This window comes from Lonchura striata, chromosome Z (genome assembly GCF_050655825.1).
Source record: "Lonchura striata isolate lonStrDom1 chromosome Z, ASM5065582v1, whole genome shotgun sequence".
Classification (NCBI taxonomy): domain Eukaryota; kingdom Metazoa; phylum Chordata; class Aves; order Passeriformes; family Estrildidae; genus Lonchura; species Lonchura striata.
This window is the reverse complement of record NC_140740.1, coordinates 75,399,121-75,425,094: the sequence shown is the minus strand read 5'-3', so window position 1 is coordinate 75,425,094 and position 25,974 is coordinate 75,399,121. Positions and strand designations below refer to the sequence as shown.

The following is a 25,974-nucleotide window of genomic DNA, read 5'->3' as shown; positions in this document are numbered from 1 at the left end:
TCTTCTCTTTTCTGCTTGTGCTGCAAGTGTTATGTTGAGTTTCCTTGCTGTAGAATGAAGAGAAACAAATGTTTTTAGACCATTTTTATTTCTTATTCTAGATGCAGCATAGCTTAGCTTACTGCATGTAAGGGCTGTTATAGGAATGTTGAAATCTAGACTTCTTTCAGAAATATCTCATTACAATGTTATTTCAGGATCTTTGTTCATAGGCTACAACCTGACATTAGGTTGGAGTTTTTTTGTTTACTTCTGATAAATACTTTTAGTGACTAGATGTGGAAAACAATTGTATATCTTGAAATTAATTATGTGGTTCTAAAGAAAGAACTCCTCCTCTCTGGGCCTTCTGACAAGAATTTTTGAACAGAGCAAAATTCAAGAAGAAACTACAATTTTTTAGTGTCAGAGTGTCATAGAGTTCATAGTATTTTCACTATAGATAAATATCTATTCTAAAATTCAACCTAACATAGTTTAACTGCTCTTAAGTAATTAAAAACTAATTGTTAGTTCCATCCAATTTTGTAATTAAAACAAATTTAAGGTAAATGTTTATTCAGAGATACCTTTGTCCACTTACTTGCACAATTTAGAGGAATAATCACTTAGCTACCTAAAAGAATTCTGAAGATATCTATGTTCCTGGAAGTAGTTACTAAACTGAAGTGATAGCTTTAGGAAGATAAAGCTGAGTACTTGGTAATACACTTTTTGTTACCTCATTTGATTCCCAAAACTCTTGCTTGATTCCTGCTATGAAAATGAGTTTTTCAAGGTTGTGTGGAAGGACAAAAAAAATGAAAACCTTAGAGGAGAGATGGACCCTCATTCAGCTGTGGGAGTAACCTTCACAGTCAGCGATAAATTATTGCTGTGAATGTTTCCTGCAACACTTCAGCTGGTTGCCTACCTGCTGAACTTGAGCAGCATACAGTAACAGCATATGAGGGCAATTGGAGAACAAACTTTTAAAACAAATCCGGAGGATTGCAGAAGTGAAAGCAAATCCAGTGTTTATTTTCCTTTTTTTTTTTTTTTTAAATCAGTTTAACACTGCCCTGTACATAACCTGCAAGTAGGTTTATTAATCTTTAGGGTAAACAGCTTCATGTTCACTGATATTACACCAAAAATTCAAGAGTTTTGTTGGGATTTTTCTTTGTTCTACTATATAAGCCTTAATTTTAAGTACTGGACACTGATTTGTCCTCAGCTTTGCAACTCTGCCACCTTCCATGCTGTTGATGTTACTAAATATGCAAGATTGTAATGTCTGTGCTGTCCTACAGGTCAATGTAAATCTGTGCTGTGGAAAAATCTCTTTCTTTTCTAAAGTTTACTAAGATTCTTCATGAGACCCTTATGAATGGTAAGCTCAAATGGAAGAGGAATGAGGTTAGGTAAACTTTCTAATTTGTCTCTATGTTTGTTCAATAGCAAGAGCTTTATTTCCTAGGATATGGTAATCCTAACTCTTGGGATTTCATGATGGCAATACATTTTAAATGCTGTCAGTGGTTGTGTTACAGTGCCTGTTTGTATTAAACTCCCCTACCTCTTTTCTTTCCCTTCCTTCTCTGGAAGGTACCATGTGTGGGCTTCCTGAGCAATTGGTTGAGATTGGCTCCTATAGTATCATCCATTTGTTCCCCAAATAGACTATTTTATAGGATTGCATAGCTGTGAATTGTAGAATTGCTAAGGTTGGAACAGACCTGTAAGATCACCAAATCCAGCTATCAGCCTAGAACCAGCACCATAGTCACCACTAAAATATATCCTCAAGTGCCATATCCACTTCCAGGAATGACAACTTCCCTGGGCACCCTGCTTGATAACCCTTACCATAAATAATTGTTTTCTTAATACATACTCTAAACCTCCCCTCGTGCAAATTGAGGCTATTTCCTCTCATCCCATCACTTTTTACCTAGGAGAAGAGACTGACCCCCACCTAGCTACAACCTTCTTTGAGGCAGTGGTAGACAGAGACAAGATCTCTCCTCAGCCTCTTTTTTCTTCAGGCTATATCCCCCCAGCTGCCTCAGCCACTCCTCATATGCTCCAGTCCCTTCACCAGCTCTGTTGCCCTTCTGAATATGCCATCCACCTTAGTAGATGTGCCGAAATGTTACTAAAAGGAATTGATTTTAAAAATGTTTGAAGTTATGTGCTTTCCTGACTTGTCTACTGTGTAATATAAAACTTCTATTAATTGATGCAATAATTACAAGTGAACAGTTTTTCTGCTAATGTAAATCCATAATTGCTGACTTAAGCAGAGTTCTGTCTGCTCATAGGCATCGAATTTAACCTGCATTTAGCTGTAAACATACATGTTTTGTATATACTCTTAGTCTACAGTAAAATGGTGCAAGGCTGTTGTTTGGGTTTATTAGGTATTTTTTTCCTTTTCAAAAATGTGGGGTGTTAAGGTATGCGAGTAGAATGCAACTTTTTCCTCTGTTGTCCACATAGCTCATAGATTTTCACTAGTCTTTATAGGGGCACTAACATTTCAAAGATAATTGATTTCTGGTAATCACTAAATTATTTTCTACTGACTTCCTATACCTTATGTCTCTTTAAGTACTGTGCAATATCCTACTTCAAGTTGAAACAAATTGATTAAAGCTTCACGTCCTTGAAAATGTAATGTGTAGGAGTGAGGGTGGGTAGGATGGTTGGGATGGACGGGAGATCTCTGAAGCCAGGTCTTGGAACGTGTGGTTTACGGTAAAGGGTGTGGGTGCAGGGGCTCTGTTTGGAGCTGCCAGCCACAGCCCTAAGCAGGCCCGAAAAAGAGAGCTGGAAAAATAAGAGGGCAAGAGAGCAGGAGGGTAAGAGAGAGAATTTCCTGTTACAATCCAATATATCATCTTCTGTGTTGAATATTCTAATTTTTACTAACCAATCTGGTATAAGATACAAAACCTGCAGCATTTACATATGGCCTATGAGAATCATTACATTATCATACTGTGTTGCGTTTTCAACCTTAAAAACTACTATTTGGACCTCTTTTGCCAAACTAGTAGCATCTTCTCTGACTCTTGGACCTGTCTGCAAGTAGAGGGTACTGTTTAATCAAAAGGGAATTAACATCAGCTGGCAATAATATTTTTTCTAGTTGTTTAGTAACTAAGGCTTGGTATCTCAAAGCTTGCTTTTATTTCAGTCTTGCTCATAGTTTCCATATTCTCAAAATCTTTTGTCAAACAGTCATAAGCATTTCCTGTTTCATCTTCCCCAACAGTAATGGACAGTACATAATTACTTTCCTGGATAAGGTAAATATATTTTTACTTAACCTAACAGGTTTAGTGGAAGTCTCTAGATAATTTTTCTCCCCTCAAATCCTGAAAATTGGCAGTTATTACTTGTGATGCTATGCTACCTCCTAAGTGCTTAAAAATCTAATACTAAAAGCTTATTCTTAAATGGAAACAAAACAGCTTAGAAAATGCTTGAAGGCACTGCCTGTGCAGTGTTACATAGCTACGAAGCACATTCTGTAAAGCTTATATTTTGAACTTTATAGTTAAATAGGCAGTTATGCATATTAACTGATAACTGTATACAGAAAACAAGCTTTTTTGTAGCAACTTTCTAAATATTTACTGACTTGAAATAAACCAAAACATAACAGTAAAAACAGGTCTAAGTATGTAGGTGTAGAGCTGGATAAACCATTGGTGGGATTAGAGGTATTTTTATTTGCATACATGATTGTATCTTCCACTTTTTTACTATCTCAAAGCTTGTTTTGAGATATGAAAGTTGTTATTGTTTATGTATATTGTACATGAAAGTTGTGTGTAAGACAAAAAGCAAAATCTAAAATCGTCATTACACATTACACAAGTCCACTGAGTGTGTTTGTTCAGCTTCATAATTTTAACTTCAAGATGGTATTGTCAGTTATTTCCTGTCCAGAAAAAGATTACACTTTAGAACAGTTTCCATATATTGGAAGCTGGTGTTATGCAATACTTTTCCACAAATATATACAATTTTTATCAGACCTCAGAGCATTTTTATGAACATGGAAAATTCTGAGGCTTCCTGTTGCTTTGAACTGTTTGCAGAGCTGCTTAAACAACACTGACTGTGCTTGGATGCTCTAGTTTATGAATTAGTTTTGACTAGAGCTGCACTTTTAATCACTCTCCTCATTTCTTTTCAGGAATCTCTTCTCAAGCTGCTTAGAGTAACAAAAGCTCGCTACAGCTTTGAAAAAAGGGGAGAATATTGTTAAGACTAGCAGGACACTGGGAAAAAGCTGTGGGATTAGTATGCTGACATTTGGAAAAAGCAAAAAGGTCTTTATCCTATCCTAAATCTGAGGATAATCAGCAAATGTCTGAAATACCATGTACAGTGTTCATGTTGTCTGACCTGGGGAGAAATTTCCTTGGATGACAGCTATTACAGAGGTTCAGAATTCAGTGTATGCAAAATGACCACCTGCAAAATATGCCTACTGCCTACTGTAAGGGTTTGCAGTCCTCAGGACTGCCAGAGACTGTGCGATGAGCATGCTGTCTGTCATGTGGCAGGATCTGCTGTGCCCAGGGCTGTAATGGCATGAAGACAGCACACTTCTGTCTAGTCTCCACCACTCCAACCAGCTTGGACTGTGGTTTCACTCCCATTTTGAGCACAGGGATATTATCCTGTTTTTGTCTGTATGTTGCATCATCTTCCTCTGAAACTCTTTGTATGAAACGTGATGGATGAAATCTTGTGCTGTTTGCAACAAGAAAACATCTCCAAGGCACATTTTGTTGGACTTGTTTTGAAAGCAGTCTTGTATGTGGACTCTGTGTGTGTCAAAAACAGGAAGTCTGGATAATGCACTGGAGCTTGTAAAATCCATGTTGGAGAAATGGACATGGACATGAATCTCGTGGAATTTTCACTATCAAAACTGAGCTAAATAAGAACACTCCATCACATATGCTTATTCATTCCTTTTTCTCATACTGTTTGGGGAAAATACCTCTGCTGAGAAATTTAATACTTCCAGGTGGCAGGCATTGCCCGTGGTGGTTCCTTGTGTTTTAAAACTCAGTTTCCTCATGGGCCACGGTCACTCAGAGTGAGCCTATTTTGGTGTCTGCTGTCTGCTTCTGCCTGGGCAGCTCTTTGCTCCAGCTCTTGCTTAAGAGTCATCGCCCACATCTCTTTTGTCTTGATCTGCAAATCTGGCCTGGTCTTCTGTTCATACAGGGAAGTTCATTACCTCATTCTGCATAGGGCAACAACTTCCTTGTCGAAACACTCTCAATTTAGCCCAGTATGGAGGAAGAAGGGAGAGTTGTATCTAATTTTTAATATATTTTTTAGCATAATTAACACTCCATAAGGGGAGGCAAGTAGAACATAAAGTAATGTTGTAGAGGTTCATACTTTCTTTTCAGTGGCCTTATTGTTTTCAGAGTAATTAAGACAATGGAATCCCAGTCTTGAGAAATTACAGGTTTTATAGCATTCAAGGTAATTTTGGAGTCATGGTAAACAATAGTGTGAGGGAAGAAATAAGCAAAAGGAGGTCTTCACCACTAGTGCTTTAGAGGTACCAGACATTAAAGAATAAAACGTTTTTTTTAAAAATGAAGCATATATTAATTATGAATTAGCAAGGAAAGTACTTTCTAATCTTCTATACTAACTTAAGCTTCTTCAATACAATCTTTGATTAGTGTAGCACTTCCTATATTGAGCAGCCTGCATTCTTTTTGTAAAGGCTGTGTTAAGATGTCAAAATGGAAAGAGTGGTTGGAAACTATTCATTCAACTGTTAGTAAACCAGATTTATCTCCCAAGTTTAGTTTAGGATTGATCACATATCAATGAATGAATTTCTGTATTGATTATGGAAAATCCTGTTATGACTCTGCCTGCTAAAGTGATACTTCTTATGCTTCTTTACTTATCACATTGCTTCTTGGGTCCAGGAGGACTTGGCTTGTTAGTCTTGTTAGTCTTTGTCTGACCAATGTAATGTTGCAGCCTAAGGCAATTAAGAACAGCAGGATACAAGGCTTAATGTTTTTACCATGCCTGAGCAGACATTTCTAATAGTCAAACTCTGTTACTATGGCATTCTTGTTAGTTTGTTTTCTTTTTGTTCAGCGTTAGTATATTTCTGGAAAAATGAATTACTTTGCTTTGTAATTAGTGAGGAGTTCTTGTCTTAGCTCCTATTAATGTCTTTAATGAGTACTGAATACCTTCTGATAATGCAAGAAAAAGAAGAGAAAGCTGAAAGGGAAAGAATAAGAAACTGCTAGAAACTTTTATGTGAAGATTTATTGGCCAAAGTTACAAATATTCTTATATGTTTTATACATTGCATGTTGCATGTTCACAGGTGTTTTTGTTGCATGTTCACAGGTGTTTTAGGAAATTAAAATTTAAGTATCTCTATATAATATGTTGCTACAGAAAAATACAGATGATGTAATTGTATATTAGCTTTGAAGGACTTCAGTGGTACATCAATGACTTGATTCTATAACACATTTAATCCTGTAGATATATAGTACATAACTTCCATTAGCTTGCAGAAATAATCTTTATAAATGTTCATCGTTAAGTGTCAAAACAGTGGTCTAATTCTAGAGTCATCTGAAGTTTAGTGTCTTTGTCAGAAAAAAATCCTAATTACTCCAGTAATCTGGCAAAATGATGATTTATCCAACTCGTCTAACAAAAGGAGCTATGCCTTTTCCACAGAGTGAAGACAGCTTGTCATTCAGTAAAGCTGTACTTTAAGCATGGAGAGAAAAGACTATAACTCTAGTTTTATGAGAAGTGATTAAGAAGTGTAGGTAAGCTTCATTTATAGTGTTCCATACCTAACTGTGCTGTCTGTGCCAGACCCACACTGTGCCCTGCAAAGTGCTCTGCTTTGTCTTGAGCAGCACTGCTGAGCAATCAGCAGGAAGATGCAGGCCACCTCATCAAATTGAGGATGTTTTGGTGGGGCTGTGGAAGATTTTTGTGATGACAGTGATGGAGAGCAGTATCTCAAGGCTGAACAGTTGACTTTCAGTGACACTCACTTCAGCCATATAGTACTCACCTACCTTTTACATATTAAAATCCTAACCTGTGGTTGTTGAAAATCCCAGTTATGTGATATAATGTACTGTATGTGAACTGAGCATCAGTGCTAGTCAAATGGATATTCATTAACCACACATCTACATCTTGGATTAATTTCTTCCTTGATCTTTCATTATTATGGTCAGAGCCTTTATAGTTTCCTTTCAATGTCAATATTCATCAAAACAATTGGCAGGCTTCTGAGATAGTTGCCCATTTTTTGATGGGCTCTTTCATTTTCCAGAGTTAAAGGGCCAGTGCATTATATTAATATGTGTCCTTTGATATTGGTATATGCTTATCTGGGAGGTAAATTATAAAATAGATCTAATATTGAAGACAACTAAAGTTTAAGTATGATTGAAGAAGTAATTGTAGCTATTGAAAAGGGCAAAAAGAAGTAGTTTGTTCTATTAAACAAAGGGCTTATACATGCCAGTCATCTTTGTATAACATTTGTGTGCAAGAGATTTGGATCAGGAAAACAGCTATGCAACCTCTTATAGCTTGGTGATTTACAAAGAAAAGATGAATTGGTGCTGAGGGTACATTTCTGTGGAGAATTACCGTGTGCATTGATCCCATTGGCCTTCCCTTCAGTCTTCTTTATCTTTCACTGAAACTCTGTTTTGCTGTCTCTGATCTGTTCTGCATACTTCTTTCATTTCATCCAGCATCTCCAGCATAGGAGAACACCACGTCTGTCATCTGGTGAACTTCAAGGAATCTTAACTCCCAGCTGTGTAATACAATTCTACTACTGAAAGCTGCTCTTCCTGCTGAGGAATAGAGATATTTCATTGAGTTTATATGTACCCCTTTGTAGTTAGGGCAAATAAAACCCCTTTAACTACAAGTACCCAAAATTCTGTGGTAATTTATTTTGGGGGGAAAAAGTGTTAAAAACATACCTCTGAAAATAAAATAAGGGCAGGTCAAAGGGTATGTTTTTTCACACCCTGAAAATGAGAGCCAAAATATATAAAAAGTTAAATTCAACCTAAAGTCCTGGGACTTAATATCTTTGGAATTTGATAGCAGCATTCCTTTAAAAATATCGCAATCAATTTGTCATTAAAATGTAGCTAAATTTAAACTGACAGCTACAGTATCATAGAATAGTTTGAATTGGAAAGGACATTAAAGATAATCTAATTCCAACCTGCTTACATGGGCAGGGACACCTTACACTAGACCAGGATGCTCAGTGGCCGATTCCAGCTTGGGCCTGAACACTTCCAGGGATAGTACAGCCACATCTTCTCTGGGCAACCTGTTCCAGTGTCTCACCATCTCACAGCAGAGAAATTCCTCCTAATGTCTCACCTAAACCTGCTCTCTTTCAGTCTGAAGCCATCACCCCATGTCCTGTTACTGAATGCTCTGGTAAAAAAAGACCCTCTGCCTCTGCTCTTGTAGCCCCATGTTAGGTACTGAGAGGCTGCTGTAAGGTCTCCCCAGAGCCTCCTCTTCTCCAGGCTGAACAATTCCAACTTTCTCAGCCTTTCCTGATAGGAGAGGTGTTATATCCCTTTGACCATCTTTGTGGACTCCTCTGGACTCTCTCCATCAGGTCCCTGTCCTTCTTGTGCTGGGACCCCAGAGCTGGTGCAGCACTGCAGGTGGGCTCTCAGCAGAGCAGAGCAGAGGGGCAGAATCCCCTCCCTGGCCCTGCTGCCCACCCTGCTCTGGATGCAGCCCAGGACACGTGTGGCTCTCTGGGCTGGGAGTGCCCATGGCTGGGTCATGTCCAGCCTCTCATCCCCAGCACCCCCAAGTCCTTCTGGGCAGGGCTGCTGTGATCTGCCCATCACAGCCTGTGCTGGTACCAGGGTTGCTCTGACCTAGGTGCAGCACCTTGCACATGACCTTGTTAAACCTCATGAGATTCCCATGGGTCCTCTCCTAGAGCTTATCCAGGTCCCTGTGGATGGCATGCCATCCACATGCATCAGCTTTGCCACTCAGCTTGGGGTCAGGTGTGAACTCTCTGTCACTGATGAACATTGAGACTCTGAGGCATTGGTCACTGCCCTCTAGATACAAAGGTCCAACCCGTTCCTTGTCCATCAAACTGTCCATCCATTGAATCCATCTCTTCCAGTCTAGAGAGAAGTATATTTTAGGGCATGTGTCAAAGGCTTTACATAAGTGCAGATAACTGACATCCACAGCCCTCCCCTTGTCTACTGATACAGTCACTCTATTGTAGAAGGCCATCTTATCACCATCTTAGTGATATTAAAATGTGTTTAGATTTCTGTGCAATGCTGTATGTCCTGGTAGTGGTCATGGGGAAAAATGTTGCAAATTCTAAATTACAATAAGGGCAATTTATAATTTAAAATGTATTTTATACATTATTTAATGTTGGCATAAATACCTTCAGGCATAAAGCTGCAAAGAACGAGGGATTCACAACACATGTTCCTGGCCTTTATTATAGTTAGTTTTAGAGTAATTGCATTGAATCAACCAGTTCAGATCCAGATTGTGGCATAAAATTGATGAGAATAATCAGAGTATTAGGAGATTTTGGAGAAGAAGTAGACTTGAAGTTATGCACATTCTGCAATGTGAGTATAATGGGAGAAATTACACATGCATTAATACAATTTAGTTTTAAAGGATAGGTGGGCAGTGAAGAGCTGGGGAGATGATGGGATGATGCTGAATTTATATTAGAAATGTCTGGTTTTATCTGCCTTCACAACTGGATGCTGATTTTTGCCTTAGAAGACTTGAGTTTTGCTTGCATATATGTATTAACAAACCTAACCTGCTCTATGCAGCAACATATACAGAAGATGTCAGGCAGGGTTTATTCTGTAGAGTAACTTGTATGCATCCAAATGAGTACACTGGCAGATAGCTTGTATGCAATGATAGTATGTACAGATTAGTTTAATGACTTTTTCTTTTCTCCTTCAGGGAACAACCCATCTTCAGCACCCGAGCTCATGTCTTCCAGATTGACCCAAACACTAAGAAAAACTGGGTTCCCACCAGCAAGCATGCTGTTACTGTGTCCTACTTCTATGACAGCACAAGAAATGTCTACAGGATAATCAGTCTGGATGGCTCAAAGGTAAACTATATTCCAGAAAAACTAGTTGTCTGAAACATTTTTGCTACTATTTTCTAGTTTGATGTTCTTCATGTTCTTTCTCAGATGTTTGTATCATTATCTGACCACAGATTACTGGCATTTTAAAATGGTAACATTGCCTCGTAATACATTTAAAGTGTGTATTTGTAAATTCTGTTTTCCGTGTAGTTGTGCTGACTTCAATGATTATTGCTGAATTGAAGTACTGACCTATACCTTGTTTAATGCTATGAGAAGTCTAAAAAGACAAAAAATCATACCAAAGTACTTGTAGGGTTACAAAAACTTGTTTTCATTTCTGTACTCAGTCATTTATCAATATAATTAGCTTCAGCTTTATGAAGGACATCTGTTCAGTGGCCATAATCACTTTGTAAATCCTTTGTTATGTAATCTTGCAATTTTTGCTGTAGAGAATGCAAGGATTGCCTCCTAATAAAGCCTACCTAATAAATGGTAAGCTTTTATCTAGACTCAGTTGGTTTGGTTTTAGTAGGGGTTTTTTTGTGGGGCTTTTTTTGGTTTGGTTTGGTTTTTTCCTCTGTTTTAACTATAAAGTATATAGTGCTGAGCTGCTCCTCTTGTAAAATATGTCTAAGAAATTAATTTGATGTGCAGAAAATCCTTGACTGTTTCTACCTGCATAACTATAATAACAGTAACTTTATAAACAGTGTAGCAGAAAACGCTATACTAAGGGCATTACAGATATAGAGACTGTAATCAAAAGTTGTGATCCTTTCCAGAGACTCATTTGAAGCTTTTGGAAATGCATCAGTTCACAATGACTGGAAATGAAATACTCTGCTAAAAGCATGATGGTATTCACAGAGATCTTTTGACTACATAGTGAAAACTGAAAATTATTACCCTGCATTTTAAAAAAAATATCCAAATTATTTATATTTTAAATGTAAAAGGAGATTTTCTATCACAAAGAAATATATAGAAATTGATCTCATAGTCAAAAATCTCTGCTTGAAGTGGCTGAGACTGGTATCAGAGCCTGCCAGATTTTTTCCAACTTTTACGTCTTACTTTGTTTTTTTCCTTCTCAGCCTTCCTTCAAATGATCCAATTAGTTCTGCCAAATAATTAAAATACCTTTTGAGTCAGTATTAATGAATAAAGACACTCAGATCTGAACTAGATGATGTATGAAATTAAGAGTACCAGTTATAAAATGTAGTGTTTTAATTGATCTGGAGAATATACAAAATCCTTATTCTGACATCCACTGGGTTTCCTCTGTTTCATTCTGGTGCTGCAACTCCTGCTGAGTGCCTGCTGAATCAAATTGTCAGGTAGTTGTTCACCTATTTAGTAATTCTTTTGTCTGTTGCAGCATTCCCTCTACATCCAGTACTAATGGCAAGGTACATTGATAATTCAGTTCAGCACTTTCATTTACTCTGTGAGTGCTGCAATGCTAATAATGTTTTCATCCAAGTCTTAGATGAAGATCTAAAATCCCAGTCATGGCAAAGAGTTCCATTCTTTCAAGCATTCACCACATCGCTCTGAAACATACACAGGTGAATAACAGAGGGACACATGGAAGAATTTTAAGTGGGTTTACAGCATAATTCCCAGTGAGTTAATGTACTTTTACTTAAAACCCCATCCTTTTTTTTAGCATGTCTGTTTATGTACAATATGGCATGGTATGTGTAAAGAGTTAAATGTAAATATAAAGCATTTTTAAGTTTGAGTGCACCCAGAAAGAGTCGTTGCTGTATGGCATATAGCTGAGTGTCAGTAACACTGATGACATGCACATGTTGCCAGTGGCCAAAACCACTTGTCAAACCCTACTGGTTTTGAAGCTGTCGTGCCCCTCCCTCAGAGGAAATAGATCCAGCCAGGTTTTATTGTACATCTGGGTCCTGGCGGGATTTACAGCATCCTTTGGGTTTGTATGGTGGAGAGAATGATGTGCTCAGTTCTCAGGCACTGAGCAGTAAGTACGTCAGTAAGTAAAGGCAGTTCACATGTATATTACTGCAGTAGGAATGTTGGAGAGATGTATACTATAGATTTGAGAGCTAATCCTACTTGTATCCCACACCCTTCTCTCTCTTTACATTGGTGCATTTCAGAAGTATTTGTGGATATAATTTAACTTCTTTTCTGATTATCTCTTAAAAACAAAAGGACACTTCAACACATGATCTTCCCTACTATGCATGGCAGTTTCCAACCTGAATTTGCTTATGGGGTTAATAATTTTGCTTTGGTTAATTTTGAAAGAGAGGATTTTTTTTCCTTATTTGAGCTAGGTTTAGCCAAGACACATCCTACAGACTCAACTTCCTTACTTTTAATGCATTTTGTGTAATGTTTTCTGAAGCTACAGTCTCCTCTTGAAATATCTTGCACCAGATATGGTGTATGTCCCTCTATCTTGTCTACAAAAAGTGTAGGACCATAAGGTGTTCAGTGTAGAGGCTATATATGCATTTTAGAATCATGCACAATATTTGGAGCCCTGTTGTCCCTTGCAGAGAAAACTTGATGCAAGTACTCTGATAGAACTTGAATCTGGTTTCTCTGACCCCTTGAGTAAATATCTTTTATGTGACTTTTTTCTCCTACCAGCCCTGGAATTAAAAGAAAGCCTGAAAAATAAGATTTTTTATGCAGTATGGCATGACAACATTGAGCAGTTGTTGCTAGGGCTTTCAGTTCTCATTAATTAACTACTCCTTTCAGAGCTCCTTGGAAAAATGTTTTAGTACTTCTTTCTCCTGGGTGATTGAACAAAGCTTCCATTGTTTCTCCAGTAACAGTACAGGCAGACATTAGAATTATTCTGAGTCCCACTGTCTTTTGCATTTTTTCTCTCACCATCTCTGAGAAAAGGAAGGAGACCATGTTTAATGTGGTTCTTGCTATACTTGTTAACTCACTGATAATTTTTTTCACAGATACAAGGTACGAAAACAAACTTAAATTTTATATTAATATAGAACAAGAGAAGATTTGGGAAAAGAGTGGTTTCCCAGTCTGCAGGTTCCATGAACCTTGCATATTTTATTACTCAGTCAAGGCTGCCATCGGTGTTACTGCAGATAATCTTGTTATTTTAATCACTGTCTCACTTTAAAGTGACAATTTTTTAAATGCTCAATGAATGTTTTAAGTGAGACCTGTACACACAAGTATTCAGTGATTTTCCTTTGAAGAAATTAGAAAGTTCTGTGTCTTAAATTATTATTGCCATTAATTTAAGCACAAGATATACCACTACTATATATCTTGCAGCTGTCGGGTTTGCAGCTCATAAAATGAACAGCTCAGACACATGCCCTGTTTTCTCATCTCTAAAGTAATATGAAAGGGAAACATGAAAGCTATTTTATAATTCCAAAAAAGCCTGAAGAAAACGAAATCAGTTTTCTTTAAAAGCTAAATGTCTTTCTGTCAGATTGACTCTGTTCTGTTTTTAAGATCTTCTTGTTCATTTATGGAAACAGCATTCTTAAAAGCTGATGAAATATTTGACACTTGTTATAGTGATAACTCTGCAGTGAAATCTGGATTAGAGGAGAGCAGTTAAAGCAGTACCCATTTGAATGGACAAGACAGGCTTAATTATAAATTTTGATTAAAAAATAAATGTTTTTTTTAAGCTGAATATATGAAGGCATGGTATCTAGTTTTTTCCAGAGGTAGCTGACACTGCACAGTATTTGTAGGATGCTCTAGCATTACACTTTTAAAAGCATCGTTTTGGATGTGAGAGACCTAGCATACCAAGACTTTTTATTTAGAGAAAATGGAAATCCCTGATTTCCTTGTAAAATTGGTAAATTCAGTGAAAGTTTTTTGTTGTTGTTTTTGTTGTTGTTTTTTTTTTGTTTGTTTGTTTGTTTGTTTTTTTAATCGCTGTGATCTGAATGTAGTCTTCCCAGTCTTTGGACTAATGCTGTCTACTGAAGTGAAGCCTCTTTACTTTTCTTTCTTGGAAAATAAGGGGAAGAATCATAGCAACTCTTTCTCAACACAATTATTTTTGAAGCTTTCTTCCTGCCTTTAAAGCTCTCTTGGAAGAAAGTAATTTGACAGTCAACGTAACCCAGCCTAAATGCAGACTGGTGTCAAAAAAGCTATCCCATTCTGGACTCAACCCTATTCAGGTTCTCCATGGTGGAACCTGTCATGTGGTCAACAGAAGCATTTCTCTCAGGTTTTCACTGGGTTAAACTGCAGCCAGCTGTGTTGCTGTCACTGCCAGAAATGGCAGCTGTGAAGGCCTTAAACCTGTGTTTTGCTTGGAGATCATAGCTCTCTGGCATTGGAGACCTCTTCTGAATTGAGGAAGTTATGTCCATGACATAATACTCACTCTCTCAAATACATGATGCAAGTTGAAATTAATCAAGCAATGGATGGACCTGAGCTTAAGCAGACTAGACAACATATTTAGACCTTGAGTTGGGAGGAAGAATTGGTCTGCACAGTCCCCAGGATATTTAATTTCAAGCATATTACTGTTGACAGCTTCTACAGGAAGCGAGATTGAGCATTAATTGAGCTTGCACGTCTCTGTTCTGAGCTTCCACCCAGTTATTTCAAATGTGGGCTTCCAACCACTAACAGTGCAAGACAAGACGCATACAAGTAAAAAAGAGTTCCAGAGCACCTCTTTTCTGAGAAGTCCTATCTCACATTCTCTCTTCTGTCCTGTGTGCTACAGACAGCAGTTTTCTAGGTGGTCCGTTGGAGGTGATTGTGCAAATAGAAATCTGATGGCTTTAAGTGAGCTCTGAACCTTATGCCTAAACAAAGGAGAATAATGTTTTATGTACCAGTGACTTCACTAAGCAGCTTCTATATGAAAATCTGAGGGATGTCTTCAGACAATGCTGGAGATAGTTGTCCATTTTGTGGTCACACAGCAAATCCTAACTTTGATCTTATGAGGCTTCTTGGCTCAAATGTAAGCTTTCAGGCATTCCAGAATTTTCAAGGAGTTGTTCACAGTGGTAGGCAAAATATGTATTTAGGGACAAAGTTTATCAGAAAGAATTGGCTATGTTTAGATTTGCTCATCTTCATTAGTGTGAGAAGCTGCCAAAGTCACCAAGAAAGAGTTCTGTTAAATTTATCTATGCTGCAGTAGATTTGCTTACCTTTCTGTAGATTGCAATACGTTTTCTTTTGAACTTCCTTGCAATACTCCTCTCCACTACTTCATCTGAGAATTACTGTATGAACATGGGTGCTGTTTATGAGCTTGGCTAGCCACTCAGCCTTAAGTTTTTCAGGCTTGCCCTGTAGAATTCATAGAAAATTTTAATTTAGTGGTAGCTGTGCTCCAATAGTACCCAAATCTCTCGGCAAAAAAAAAAAAAAAAAAGGGTGCAAAGTAAACTCCTTTAAATAATTACTTATTTCAATATCCATCCAGAAGCCTATTTCACTAAAGTAGTATAGATTTGACTCTAGAGGATCTTGGTCTTAGGAGAGCAGTATTTGGTCTATGTGATGTTAAAGTTTCTCAGTAACCATCCTGAGAAAACAGTGTTATGTTCTTCACATCTGTACAGTTTGCACTTCACATATGTTGTCTTTAATGTGATGGAAATACTGTTGAAATCCACAGTGAAACTTCAGTTGCTTTTAGTAGAACATGTCACCTAGTAATTTCATTTTGTGTTTGTATTTTCAGAACTTACATGCTGGAAGATGATATTTTTGCATGCTGTAGATGCAGGAACAAGAACTAGAGAATAAAAATTAAAACAAGAGTAGCTCCACTTCTATAGTTGGTGTATGACCCTGCCGTTGTTAGTCTTGCCTGTATGTGTGTAAAGGAAACAGATTGCCGTAAAACAGAGATTTAAAAAGAAAATATGCTCCTTTGCATAACTGAGTGTTTTTCAGTGATAATCTCATATGCAGCATGAGTGGGGGAAGAACAGCAGTGGAGTTGACAGGCAACTTGAGAGGCACTGCTTTAAGGGACAAAGAAATACAGGTGTGAGACAAAAGAGAACTTCGATAGTCCTCTTATGTATAAACTTTAAAGGACTGCTTGCAATTTTGAATTGATGCCTACTCCCCTCCCCAGCCTTTTCCTCCTTACAATGTATGCAAAAATATGCCTTTGCAATTCTAGCTGGTATTGAATTAGAAAACTGTTTCCTAGTTCCCAGCGTGTGTCTCATTCAGTGTATTCAGGTAATTGCCTACAATATCGGAATTTTCAATTATGATTTCTCTTTAGGAAAAAAAACCAAAAAAACATGAAGCCCATTTTTTACAGTTACTACCTTTTCCAGGCAATAATTAACAGCACCATCACCCCCAACATGACATTTACTAAAACATCCCAGAAGTTTGGCCAGTGGGCAGACAGCAGGGCGAATACAGTCTATGGCTTGGGATTTTCATCGGAACATCACCTTTCAAAAGTAAGTATGACCAGTGGCAGCTCTTCAGCTAGTGAAGCTACTTAAGTGTATTTTATTCTTGCTCACTATATCTTGGCTCAGTACTCATTACTGTTGTTATTTTAAAATAATTTAAAAAAAATTGTTCTGTATCAATCTTTATAATATGAAAGCACAAGAGTAAGTGTGGTATCTGCAAATTTTCTTTAAATTGATTAAGAAAAGGAGGGAGATTAAAGCCTATTACTCTTTATGTTGCTAATGCTTTCTAATTATTGCTTTACTAGGTTTTTCCTTTTTAAAAATTGTTATTCCAATACAGTTTTTCCATGATAGAATTTAAAGAAGTAAACAATTTTGTGTTTCTTGTGTATTTAGATGTCCTAGAGAAAAACCGTTTGTAGTCTTCAGATGCATTTCTTTTAGGCTACATTCACTTTCACTTTTCTACTATGTAGTACATTAAATTACTGTTATTTCAAAGTTTGCAGCTGTAAAGTAAAGCTAGTGGTAAATATATTCAGTGTAAAAGAAAAATACATTTTCTGCTGAATGCAAAAGTTGAAATGTTTGCTGAAGCAGTATGTGTCGTACATGAGTTTCTTTTCTAGTCTACTTCTGCAACGAGGAGATAGACCTCATTCCAAGGAAACAAATCCCTGTTTCTCAAACTGATGGCATAGGTCCTCTGAGCATCCTTTTTACATTACTTGCTGTTTTTGCTACTGCCCTGGTAAATGAGTCTAAGAAACTGTACAAGTGTGGGTTTTCTTCAAATGAAGAATTTCAGTGCAGTTTAAGAGCTTATGTTTATATTAAGCAGAAAATTTTCATATCTGAAATAAAGAAAATGTTTGGACACCCAAGTGCAGTAAGAGAAATCCATGTTCAGGAAGGAATAATGGTGGCTAGCTGTTTGAAGGAAGAGTAATCATAGCAGCCATGTTGAGAAAGTACTTGTCACTATCCAAGGATTTGCACAGCCTGCCAGAAAACTATTAAAATGAGGCCCAGTATGGCTAGTTTGTTTTGGCAAACATCAAACTTTTAAGATTTCTTCCTTTCATAACCACTTGGTTTTCCTTTCCACAAAACACAGCCACAGGACGTTCTGAATGATTCTGGTATTGCATGTGCATTTGCAGACCTATCATTGCTTCAGTGAACTTGGAAACCTCATCAGTTAATTTGGTGTGTATGTCCTAGAAGCACTTTCTTAACTTCTCTTAATATTTCAATGGCTTTAGCACAAATGCCAATCTAATTTAATACTTTTGTAGACTAGCTTGTTTTTATTATTCACAGATGATTCTTTGAAGGCAAAGCATCCTGCTGTAGTCATGGACACTCTGTTGGCCTGACTTCAAGCTCTAGGTTATCCTTGCCAATGAAAATACATTGCGTTTTTTTAATCTTTGTCCTCAACTCTTCTCTTGCCCTTCATCACCTTCTTAATTACAGTTCTTTCAATCCCATTCTTTTCACTGCCATCAAACAGATGTCTAGGACTTTTAAATATTCCTTTGACATAAAGGTCTATATTGCTGTTGAAAATTTAATCTGAAAGGCTATCGTTGACATTTTTTCTTACTTTCTTTTTTTCTGAGCAGTTACTCAGATTGCTGTTTTATGGACAATAAGCAAATTTATTAAGAAACATACAGAGTCACAGACCTTTTATGAAGATTATGGTGAATCTATGACTCCTTTTCAGCATACTGTTCCTGTTGTATTATATCTTAATTATTAAACTGATAGTCACATAAATTGTAATTGCCAATTGTTGCTACTAGAATTCCTAAAGATTTAACTTTTTGTATTATTTTAAAAATTATAAACATATTGATGGAGAAAGAAAACTTTTCTTTAGATTAGAAGCTGTTCAGCCACTGGAGCTGGTAGGTATGTTTGGTTGGGAATCAGAAGAACTGAATTAGATCTGGCATGTAACTATAGAGAAATCATGTTCTATATTCTCTTTCTTGTTTTGTCTCCCTAAGATTACTTACTCTTGCTTCTGTGCATCATAGCCAGGTTCACCAGAACATTTTGATACAGCTTGCATTTTAGGATTGTAAGTGTTTCAAGTTCCAGAGGGCAAAAGGCAGCTTGCAACCACAAAAAAAGTTGGTCTAGTCTGTGACCAATTTCCACAATTTAATGATGCAAAGAATCCCAGAAGATAAAATAAACTGTTTATTCTCACATTATTGTCTGCATATCTTATAGTAAATGTCTGACTTCTTTACTGTTTGTTTTTTGTTCATGTGCCCCTGACCTTCTGAACTAATTACTAGGGTAGAGTGCAACAATGGCAACCTCTTTTCTGTACAATTATTGTAAATAGAAATTAGAGGAGTGAGATTGATGAAAAAGTATTGGCACGCTAATCAACTTTACATACAAATAGCATAGAGGAAAATTAATTAAATATTTATTTCTGTTCACTAGGCTATTTTCAATGTTAGACCACAAATTCATCTCAAGACTGCTCCATCAGATGTCAGTGATACTTGAAAGATACGTGTGTTGAAGAATATTCACAGGACTATGATTTGTTAGCAAAGTCTTGCTGCTGCAGTAGGAGAAATAGAATGTCCTCTCACTTTCAGGAAAAATTGAGACTACTTTCTCATTAAGAATATGTCTATGCTTTTGATAGTATCTTATGTATAAGAAATATTCCTTTTAGGGTATGCTGTCTTACCCTCTTGAGTTAGCTGACCTGATTTATTCCATAAAACTTAAAGAATATTCTAAATGGAAAGTGCCACCATGGATACTGGCAACAGCCTTATGTAGTCTCTGTGCACAATTTTTCATCTTTTCCTTAAAAATGTGGTTTTCCAGAAAACTTCTCCTTTCATACCATGAGGCTCATCTTTGTTATTCAGGAATTTTATCAAGAGATAGCTATTATCCATCACCTGGCTGTCTCAAAGAATTCTAGAAGATTTTTGAAAATCTCAACCAAATTGGCCTTTTTGGCTCTTTCTTAGAATGCTGTCTATTAATCTGTGATGTTTTAAAAAAACACTTCTGTGGCTGTCATATTTACTGCTTTTTTCTTCAGCCATTTATTCCATACTTCAGAATCATATTTGCAATTTCATAATTCTCTGGTCTTAAGACTAATGTAAATAATAGGTTACCCATGAGATTTTGAGGTTTAAGCACAAGTCTTAAAAAAGTGTTATCTGGTTCTGGTGACCTGTTGCTAATTTCATCATCTGTTGTGAGACTTTTTTGATGCTGGATTAAACTTTCAGGAAAAATAAGCTTTCAAATAATGTAATAAATGAAATAACAGGGTACAAGCAGAGAGAAATTAAAGTCCTCAGATACTAGTAGTCTACCAGGAAAACTTTTAAAGACAGTAAGGTTTTTTTAGGTCTTGCATAGTAAGTGAAGTTCTGATTGAAAATAATGGGTGAAGTTGTGCCACACAAAAGGTAGCCTCTGTATCTTGTATATATACATTGAGTTTAAAATTTCTTCATATGCTGCTGCCAAAGAGATTTAGAAGCTGCTGGAGAAGCTTCTGATATTTTTTCAGAATCATTTCACCCTTAAGCGGATCATATTAAGATAATGGTCTGTATAAGAGTAGTAGGACACAAAAACAAATTTGTGGCCACTCCAGCAATTAGTGTAGTGTCAAGATGAGAACTGTGAAGCCAATTTTTTTCTAGCCAGAGAAACCAGGCCCTATCCTTAACAAATTAATTTAATCTTTCAGGTTTAAGAGGGCATATATTTCTAAATTGCCGCTTTAGCTATTTGAGGTGCATGTAGCATAGAAATAAAGCGTAATATGGCAGTTCCATGTGCAATTTCATGGTTTAGTGTTAAGTATAGGCAGTTGTAGTTAAATTAATTTGTTCTTTAACTTGATTGATGTCAATGAGTGTTCTAGAGATGAACACAGTATTTCCACTGTTTCTTTTCTAATTAGCTATTGAAATTATAAATGCAGTTAACATTTGGGAAGAAGTCAGTTTGGTTTCAGTCATGAAAGAGCACAGTACAATGAAAGCTTTCCTAGCTTATGGTGACCACATTAGGCTTCAGAAGCAGATTATTTGTTGTTTGAGGAGGGTAAAACCTGAATCTAAAAGCAGCTATACAAGGCAGTTTGTCCCCATTATTAGCCGTCTATGACATGAGTTTCTTAAAACTACCAGCAACAGATCATGCTTCATTGCATTTTCATTTTCCTGACATATAAAGAGTGTGTATTAAGATATGTATTAAGTGTCTGAAAGGTATGTCACTGTGTAACTCATTTAAATGAATATCTAATAAGGAGAAAAAAAAATTAAATTACTGACAATTTGACATTGTGAAATGCAAAGTACAGCATTCTGTTCTGCATGTAATGTATTATTTCACACCTACTCTTTCTCTCTTTTCTTTTTTTTATTCTTTAAACATATGTACCTTCAGTTTGCTGAAAAATTTCAGGAGTTCAAAGAAGCTGCACGAATAGCAAAGGAAAAATCCCATGAAAAGATGGAGCTAACAAGTACACCCTCTCAAGTGAGTCTTTTTGCCTGATTCAAGCATCATACTTCTTGTCTCTGCTACTTACTGTTATTGTTCCTTACATACACATGTGTTAAAAATTAAGGGACAATTTCTCAGTTACTGTGAATCCTCTCATCGGTCAGCAAGAGTGTCAAGAAGTCTTAAAAATTTAACATATACTGTAAGCAAGTCAAAGGAAATTGCTCTAAAATAAAATTGTGTGGTTTTTAAATTATTTTTCCTTTATTTCAGCTTTCCCAAGAAAATGAATAAATATATTTATGTAAATGAACTATACTAAATAATTTTTGTACTATTTCCTATTGTACCCACAAAACTTCTGGTGGTGCACTGTAAATAACTTTCATAGAACAATCATTGCACCAAAAATAAAGGTGGAAACAGCAAACCATTTTTACTTATTTCCTACTGTGTAGTTTTCTCTTGTGAGATGCATTGAAGGAAGTTGATAGATTCACAGGCTGGTTCTGGGGTTTTATTACAGTTAGCAGTGATATATACAATAAGAGTTTATAAAAGATATCTCAAAACACTAACTGCGTTAATCTAGGCACAATGGGAGAATCAGTTACTATATTCACATTTACATTAGTTATGGCTAAAATTAATTATGAATATTTAGAATATGCTTTGGAAAAAGAAAGTCCTTGAGGCTTTTATGCCCCATCTCTCCTGTTCTCCCCCCCAACCCCCCCAAGATTTTTGAGTCAGTTAGCTATCTGCTTTGTTTTAAGCAGTAGTGAAGAAAGACAAATGCAATTCCTTCTCTTGGGGAATTCAGCAACAAAACTACAGCAGGGATTCCTGAGTTGAGTAGACTGAACCTTGTTTCTGGGGAGTCTTTTCATGGAATCAGTGTATCTTCAGTGTTTTTTACTGTAATAGGCTCCTTCTCTTCGGTGCAGTAAGGATGGCAGGCACTTTGCAGCATGCTGCACAAATAGTTTCATTGCTACCAGAAATCTACATCTGGTGTCCTACCAAGAGAAGTCAGTGGAAATCAGAACACACAACAATGAACAAGCCTCATGTTGTTTTTCCAGTAAGCATTTTGCCCAAATGCTAGGCTGGCTTTTGCTGTTAATGGGAAACTACTTACTCCACCGAAATTTAAAAAAAATAATGCAGGGATTTCTGTAAGTTTACTGTCTCTAATTTTTTGTTAAATTCTACAGAGACAATGGAAGTATGTATTTCAATATTATATACTTGTCAGTAATACACACCTGACTTTAGAAACAGTGAAGGGCTTCATCCAGGCCTCTAGTTACTTGATGTTATAGGCAAAAAAATTATTATGCTTCTCTTTGATACATTGATTAATATTTTGGACTCAGAAGTTAAATCTGACACTGTCACGTGGAGTGACTTATTACATGGTTTGGATGTAAATTTGAGCTATTCACTCAGAAACAAGATGCTTTTGTTTTGCAGCTCATCAGGGTTAAAGCTTTCTCTTAAACTGTGTGAGCTATTAATGTTGTTAATTTTCCTGTACAGAGTTCTTTTTCCAGTTGAAACCTAACATTTATGCTGTAGGCAGTTACAGAAATGTTACTCTGAGTGATTCTATAATGCCTATTGAGGGCTGCAATTTCATTATGGCACACTGAAGAATAATTTCCTATTCAGGCCTTACTTTTCTTCTATTGGCTTTTCACTATGTCGGTAAGCTAGTGTATTATTCTGAGTAATACAGTTAGTGCAAGTGCTGACACATAAGCATAGTATTTTTCACATACTAATTCCCTAGAGAGAAAGGAATAAAATCAAGAACTTCAGAGTTTAGAACAGATAGGAAGCAATGGCATCATGACAAACTCTAGCAGTTCTGTGGTACTAGGCTCATTTAGTCGGATTTATGACTGGGGGGAGGATGGGTGCTCGCTACTAGAGAGGGAAGTTGGGACCATAGAGACACTTGAAAGAGCACCTGCTCTCATTTTCATCATCTGCTAAAAGGTGGCTGCAAGGCAAACAATTCAACTGTTGTCTTTCTGAATAGTTTTATAGCTCTTCTTTCCCTTTTGCATGATGATCTGTTGCAGAGCGGGACAGGGAAGGAGGAAGGAGTTATTTTTAATGGTTAGTAAATGCCTTGCAGGAACCTGGCTTTTTCAATAGAGTTTTGGTGGCACTGGCAGGAAGGACATTGAGAGGTTTATGAACTCTGTAATGACATCTCAGTTATCTAAAAGGATCAGTCCCTCTGCAGTCTTGGACATGCAGATATCTTTCTCTGTTAAATTAGTAATAAGTAGGAAAATATGCATATCAAAACTGGAAAATATAAACATAAAACTTAAATAGAATGTTTTATTTCTCTTATTATAGCTTTAAAAACTATTCTTATTATTTACCAGTTAATTCAAGTACTAGATATGGTACATTTCCCACTGTCTCTACTACAGAATTCTAAAAGAGTAAAAGTATGCTCTTACAGATTGAATCTTTATGAAATATATCTACAACTAATGTAACAGAACACTGCACAAGATATTTGCTGTCCACTATTGTTTGATGCAAGCCTGAAAATATCTCTGCTACATGTGAGTTTCAATTCTGAATGCCATGCAATAACTTTGGAAATTGCAGAGAAATAGAAATCAAGAGAACAGCAAAAAGATCTCAGAAAACTGGTCTATATTTGTAGTTCAAATATTTAGCAGACTCTAGCCATGTTAAAACTTCAGGGCAATTTTGCCTTAAGTCCACTGAAATTAGGTTGATTGTGTCAGGTGTTACGTGCTTTAGCAAAATACTGCTCCTATAAAGTCCCTCAATAGTCAGGAAGTAGAAGTTCCATGTTTTTTTTGATATTTTGTTTCATTTGATGGAATATGTTCTTCGGTTTTTTTGGGTTTTTTTTCGTGTGTGGGAAACACATGGTAGAAAGAAAACCATACATAGCCTAATTTGCAGTTACTTTATAGCAGGAGTGCCTTGTCCCTAAGCAATGCTGCTGCTAATTTTAAACTCTTCATTCTCCCTGTTTCTTTAATACTCACTGTTCTCTGCCTGTCTACCAGCAGGCTTTACTTTAATTTTCCAGAATATCAGATAATAGATAAAATCACCATTTACCTTAACTATAAAGAGAACTTGTTCAGAGAAAGACAGTGGCCTAGACCACCAAATTAGAAGAGAGATGCTGCTTTTTTATATGTAAGTCCCCTTGAGTGCCCTGGGCTTTCTTGAGATGAAGAGTAACATACTGTTTCTGTGTCAGAGAACCTGTACTTTAAAGTCATCTTTATGAAGAAAGATTCATATAATAGTACACAATATATCTATATCTAGTATGTCTGGAGGCCTTGGTCTAAAAAGAACTTTTCTATTTTGGGACTTCTAAGACCACCTATGCACATAGCTGTACCATTTGGTGTCCATTTAACTGAGCCTTAGGTAATAAAAACTTGCAATCCTCTTTCTGTGTTTACATAAAACTGAAATACTGGGTCCCCCTGCTTTGCCACTTCCTATTTCCCAGATCCGTCTTGTAATATAGGAAATAATTTTGCTTTTGTCATAAAACTCATGGATCTTGCAGTGGCAAGCCACCCATTTCTCAGTTACTAGCTTCCCCATGCAGTTACACTTAGATCTGGAGTTCACTGAGCTGCATGGAGCCGTAGCCTGACAATTGTGTCCACCTACCTGCACCCCTTTCTTTCAATTTAAAGTAACCTTAATTAGGTTTAAGTGCAGAACCATATAGAGCAGTTTGTACAGTTTGCAGTTGCACCCCATCAGTCTTGAGAGGTTTCACCTCAATCAGTTGTCATCTGAACCTTAGTTCTTTTTTTCTAAGGATGACTGTGCTCTGATATATATATATATATATATATATATATATTTTTTTTTTTTTTTTTTTTTTTTGACCCTGGTCATTTCAGATTAAGACCTTTCTTGGTTTCTGAAATTGTGGGGTGGCTAAATTATTTAAAATAATCTTGTCTGTGATTCTGAGCCTTTTCTATGCAAACTGTTGGAATGACTACTGCCTGAAAAATTTTACAATCATGATTTTTAGTGAGTGAAATGGTTGGTTTTGGCAAAATTATCCTGGATTTGCCTTGTTCTTTGTAGAAGTACAGAGTTCGCTTAGAGCTTGTGAAAAAGGTCACTTTCTGGGATGCTATATGAATTTTTGCAACAAATGTTTCATGTATGTTAATGTGGCAGTTGCCAGCAGACTTACTTCACTGCCAGGCACTGCAGGGGAGCACTATGAAGAATAGCTCTGCCAGGGAGGTGTATGGAATCCTTACTGAGACAACAGTATAATACTAAATATCTAAACATGCTGGATTTCTTCTTGTTTGTTCATTAATTTAGAACCACTAACTTCTCCTATTTTTTCTGTTCCTTATTGTTATCTAAAAGGTTCTTGTTTTTACTAAAAGGTGGTTTGATATGTGCTGTAATGTCTACTTATTTTACTTTAAGGACTCTTCTGTAAGTGCATATGGGGTTATACTGAAATATAAGATGTGTTTTGATGAATATCCACCCCATTATTATGTTTAGTTTAAATAGTAAATATCACAATGTCATGCCCAATTTTGTAAAATCTGGAGTGGATATGTGAAGTTATAATGGTATGCAATAAAGACTTAATTACAGATGCAGAACTCACAAAATGTTTCTAAAATACTTATACTTCTCTAATTTATATAAAATGGGAACATATTAATTGTAAGCATTTGTGAAAAATCTTTTCACTGTAAGTGGCTTTTTCTATTATATTTGGTGTTTTGTTCATAGTCAGGTCCATTAAAATTGTCTGCAAATAAATTACTT

At 36.5% G+C, this 25,974-nt stretch overlaps 1 protein-coding gene across 1 annotated transcript in view; it reads left to right on the top strand.

The window, feature by feature from the left end:
- The window catches only part of HOMER1 (homer scaffold protein 1), an 85,293-nt gene that overhangs the window by 13,544 nt on the left and 45,775 nt on the right, over positions 1-25,974 (top strand). Inside the window, exons 2-4 of the mRNA XM_021531119.4 lie at positions 10,048-10,204; positions 16,513-16,644; positions 21,070-21,162. Coding sequence (XP_021386794.1) covers positions 10,048-10,204; positions 16,513-16,644; positions 21,070-21,162 — 382 coding nt within the window. The remainder of the gene's footprint in view (positions 1-10,047; positions 10,205-16,512; positions 16,645-21,069; positions 21,163-25,974) is intronic.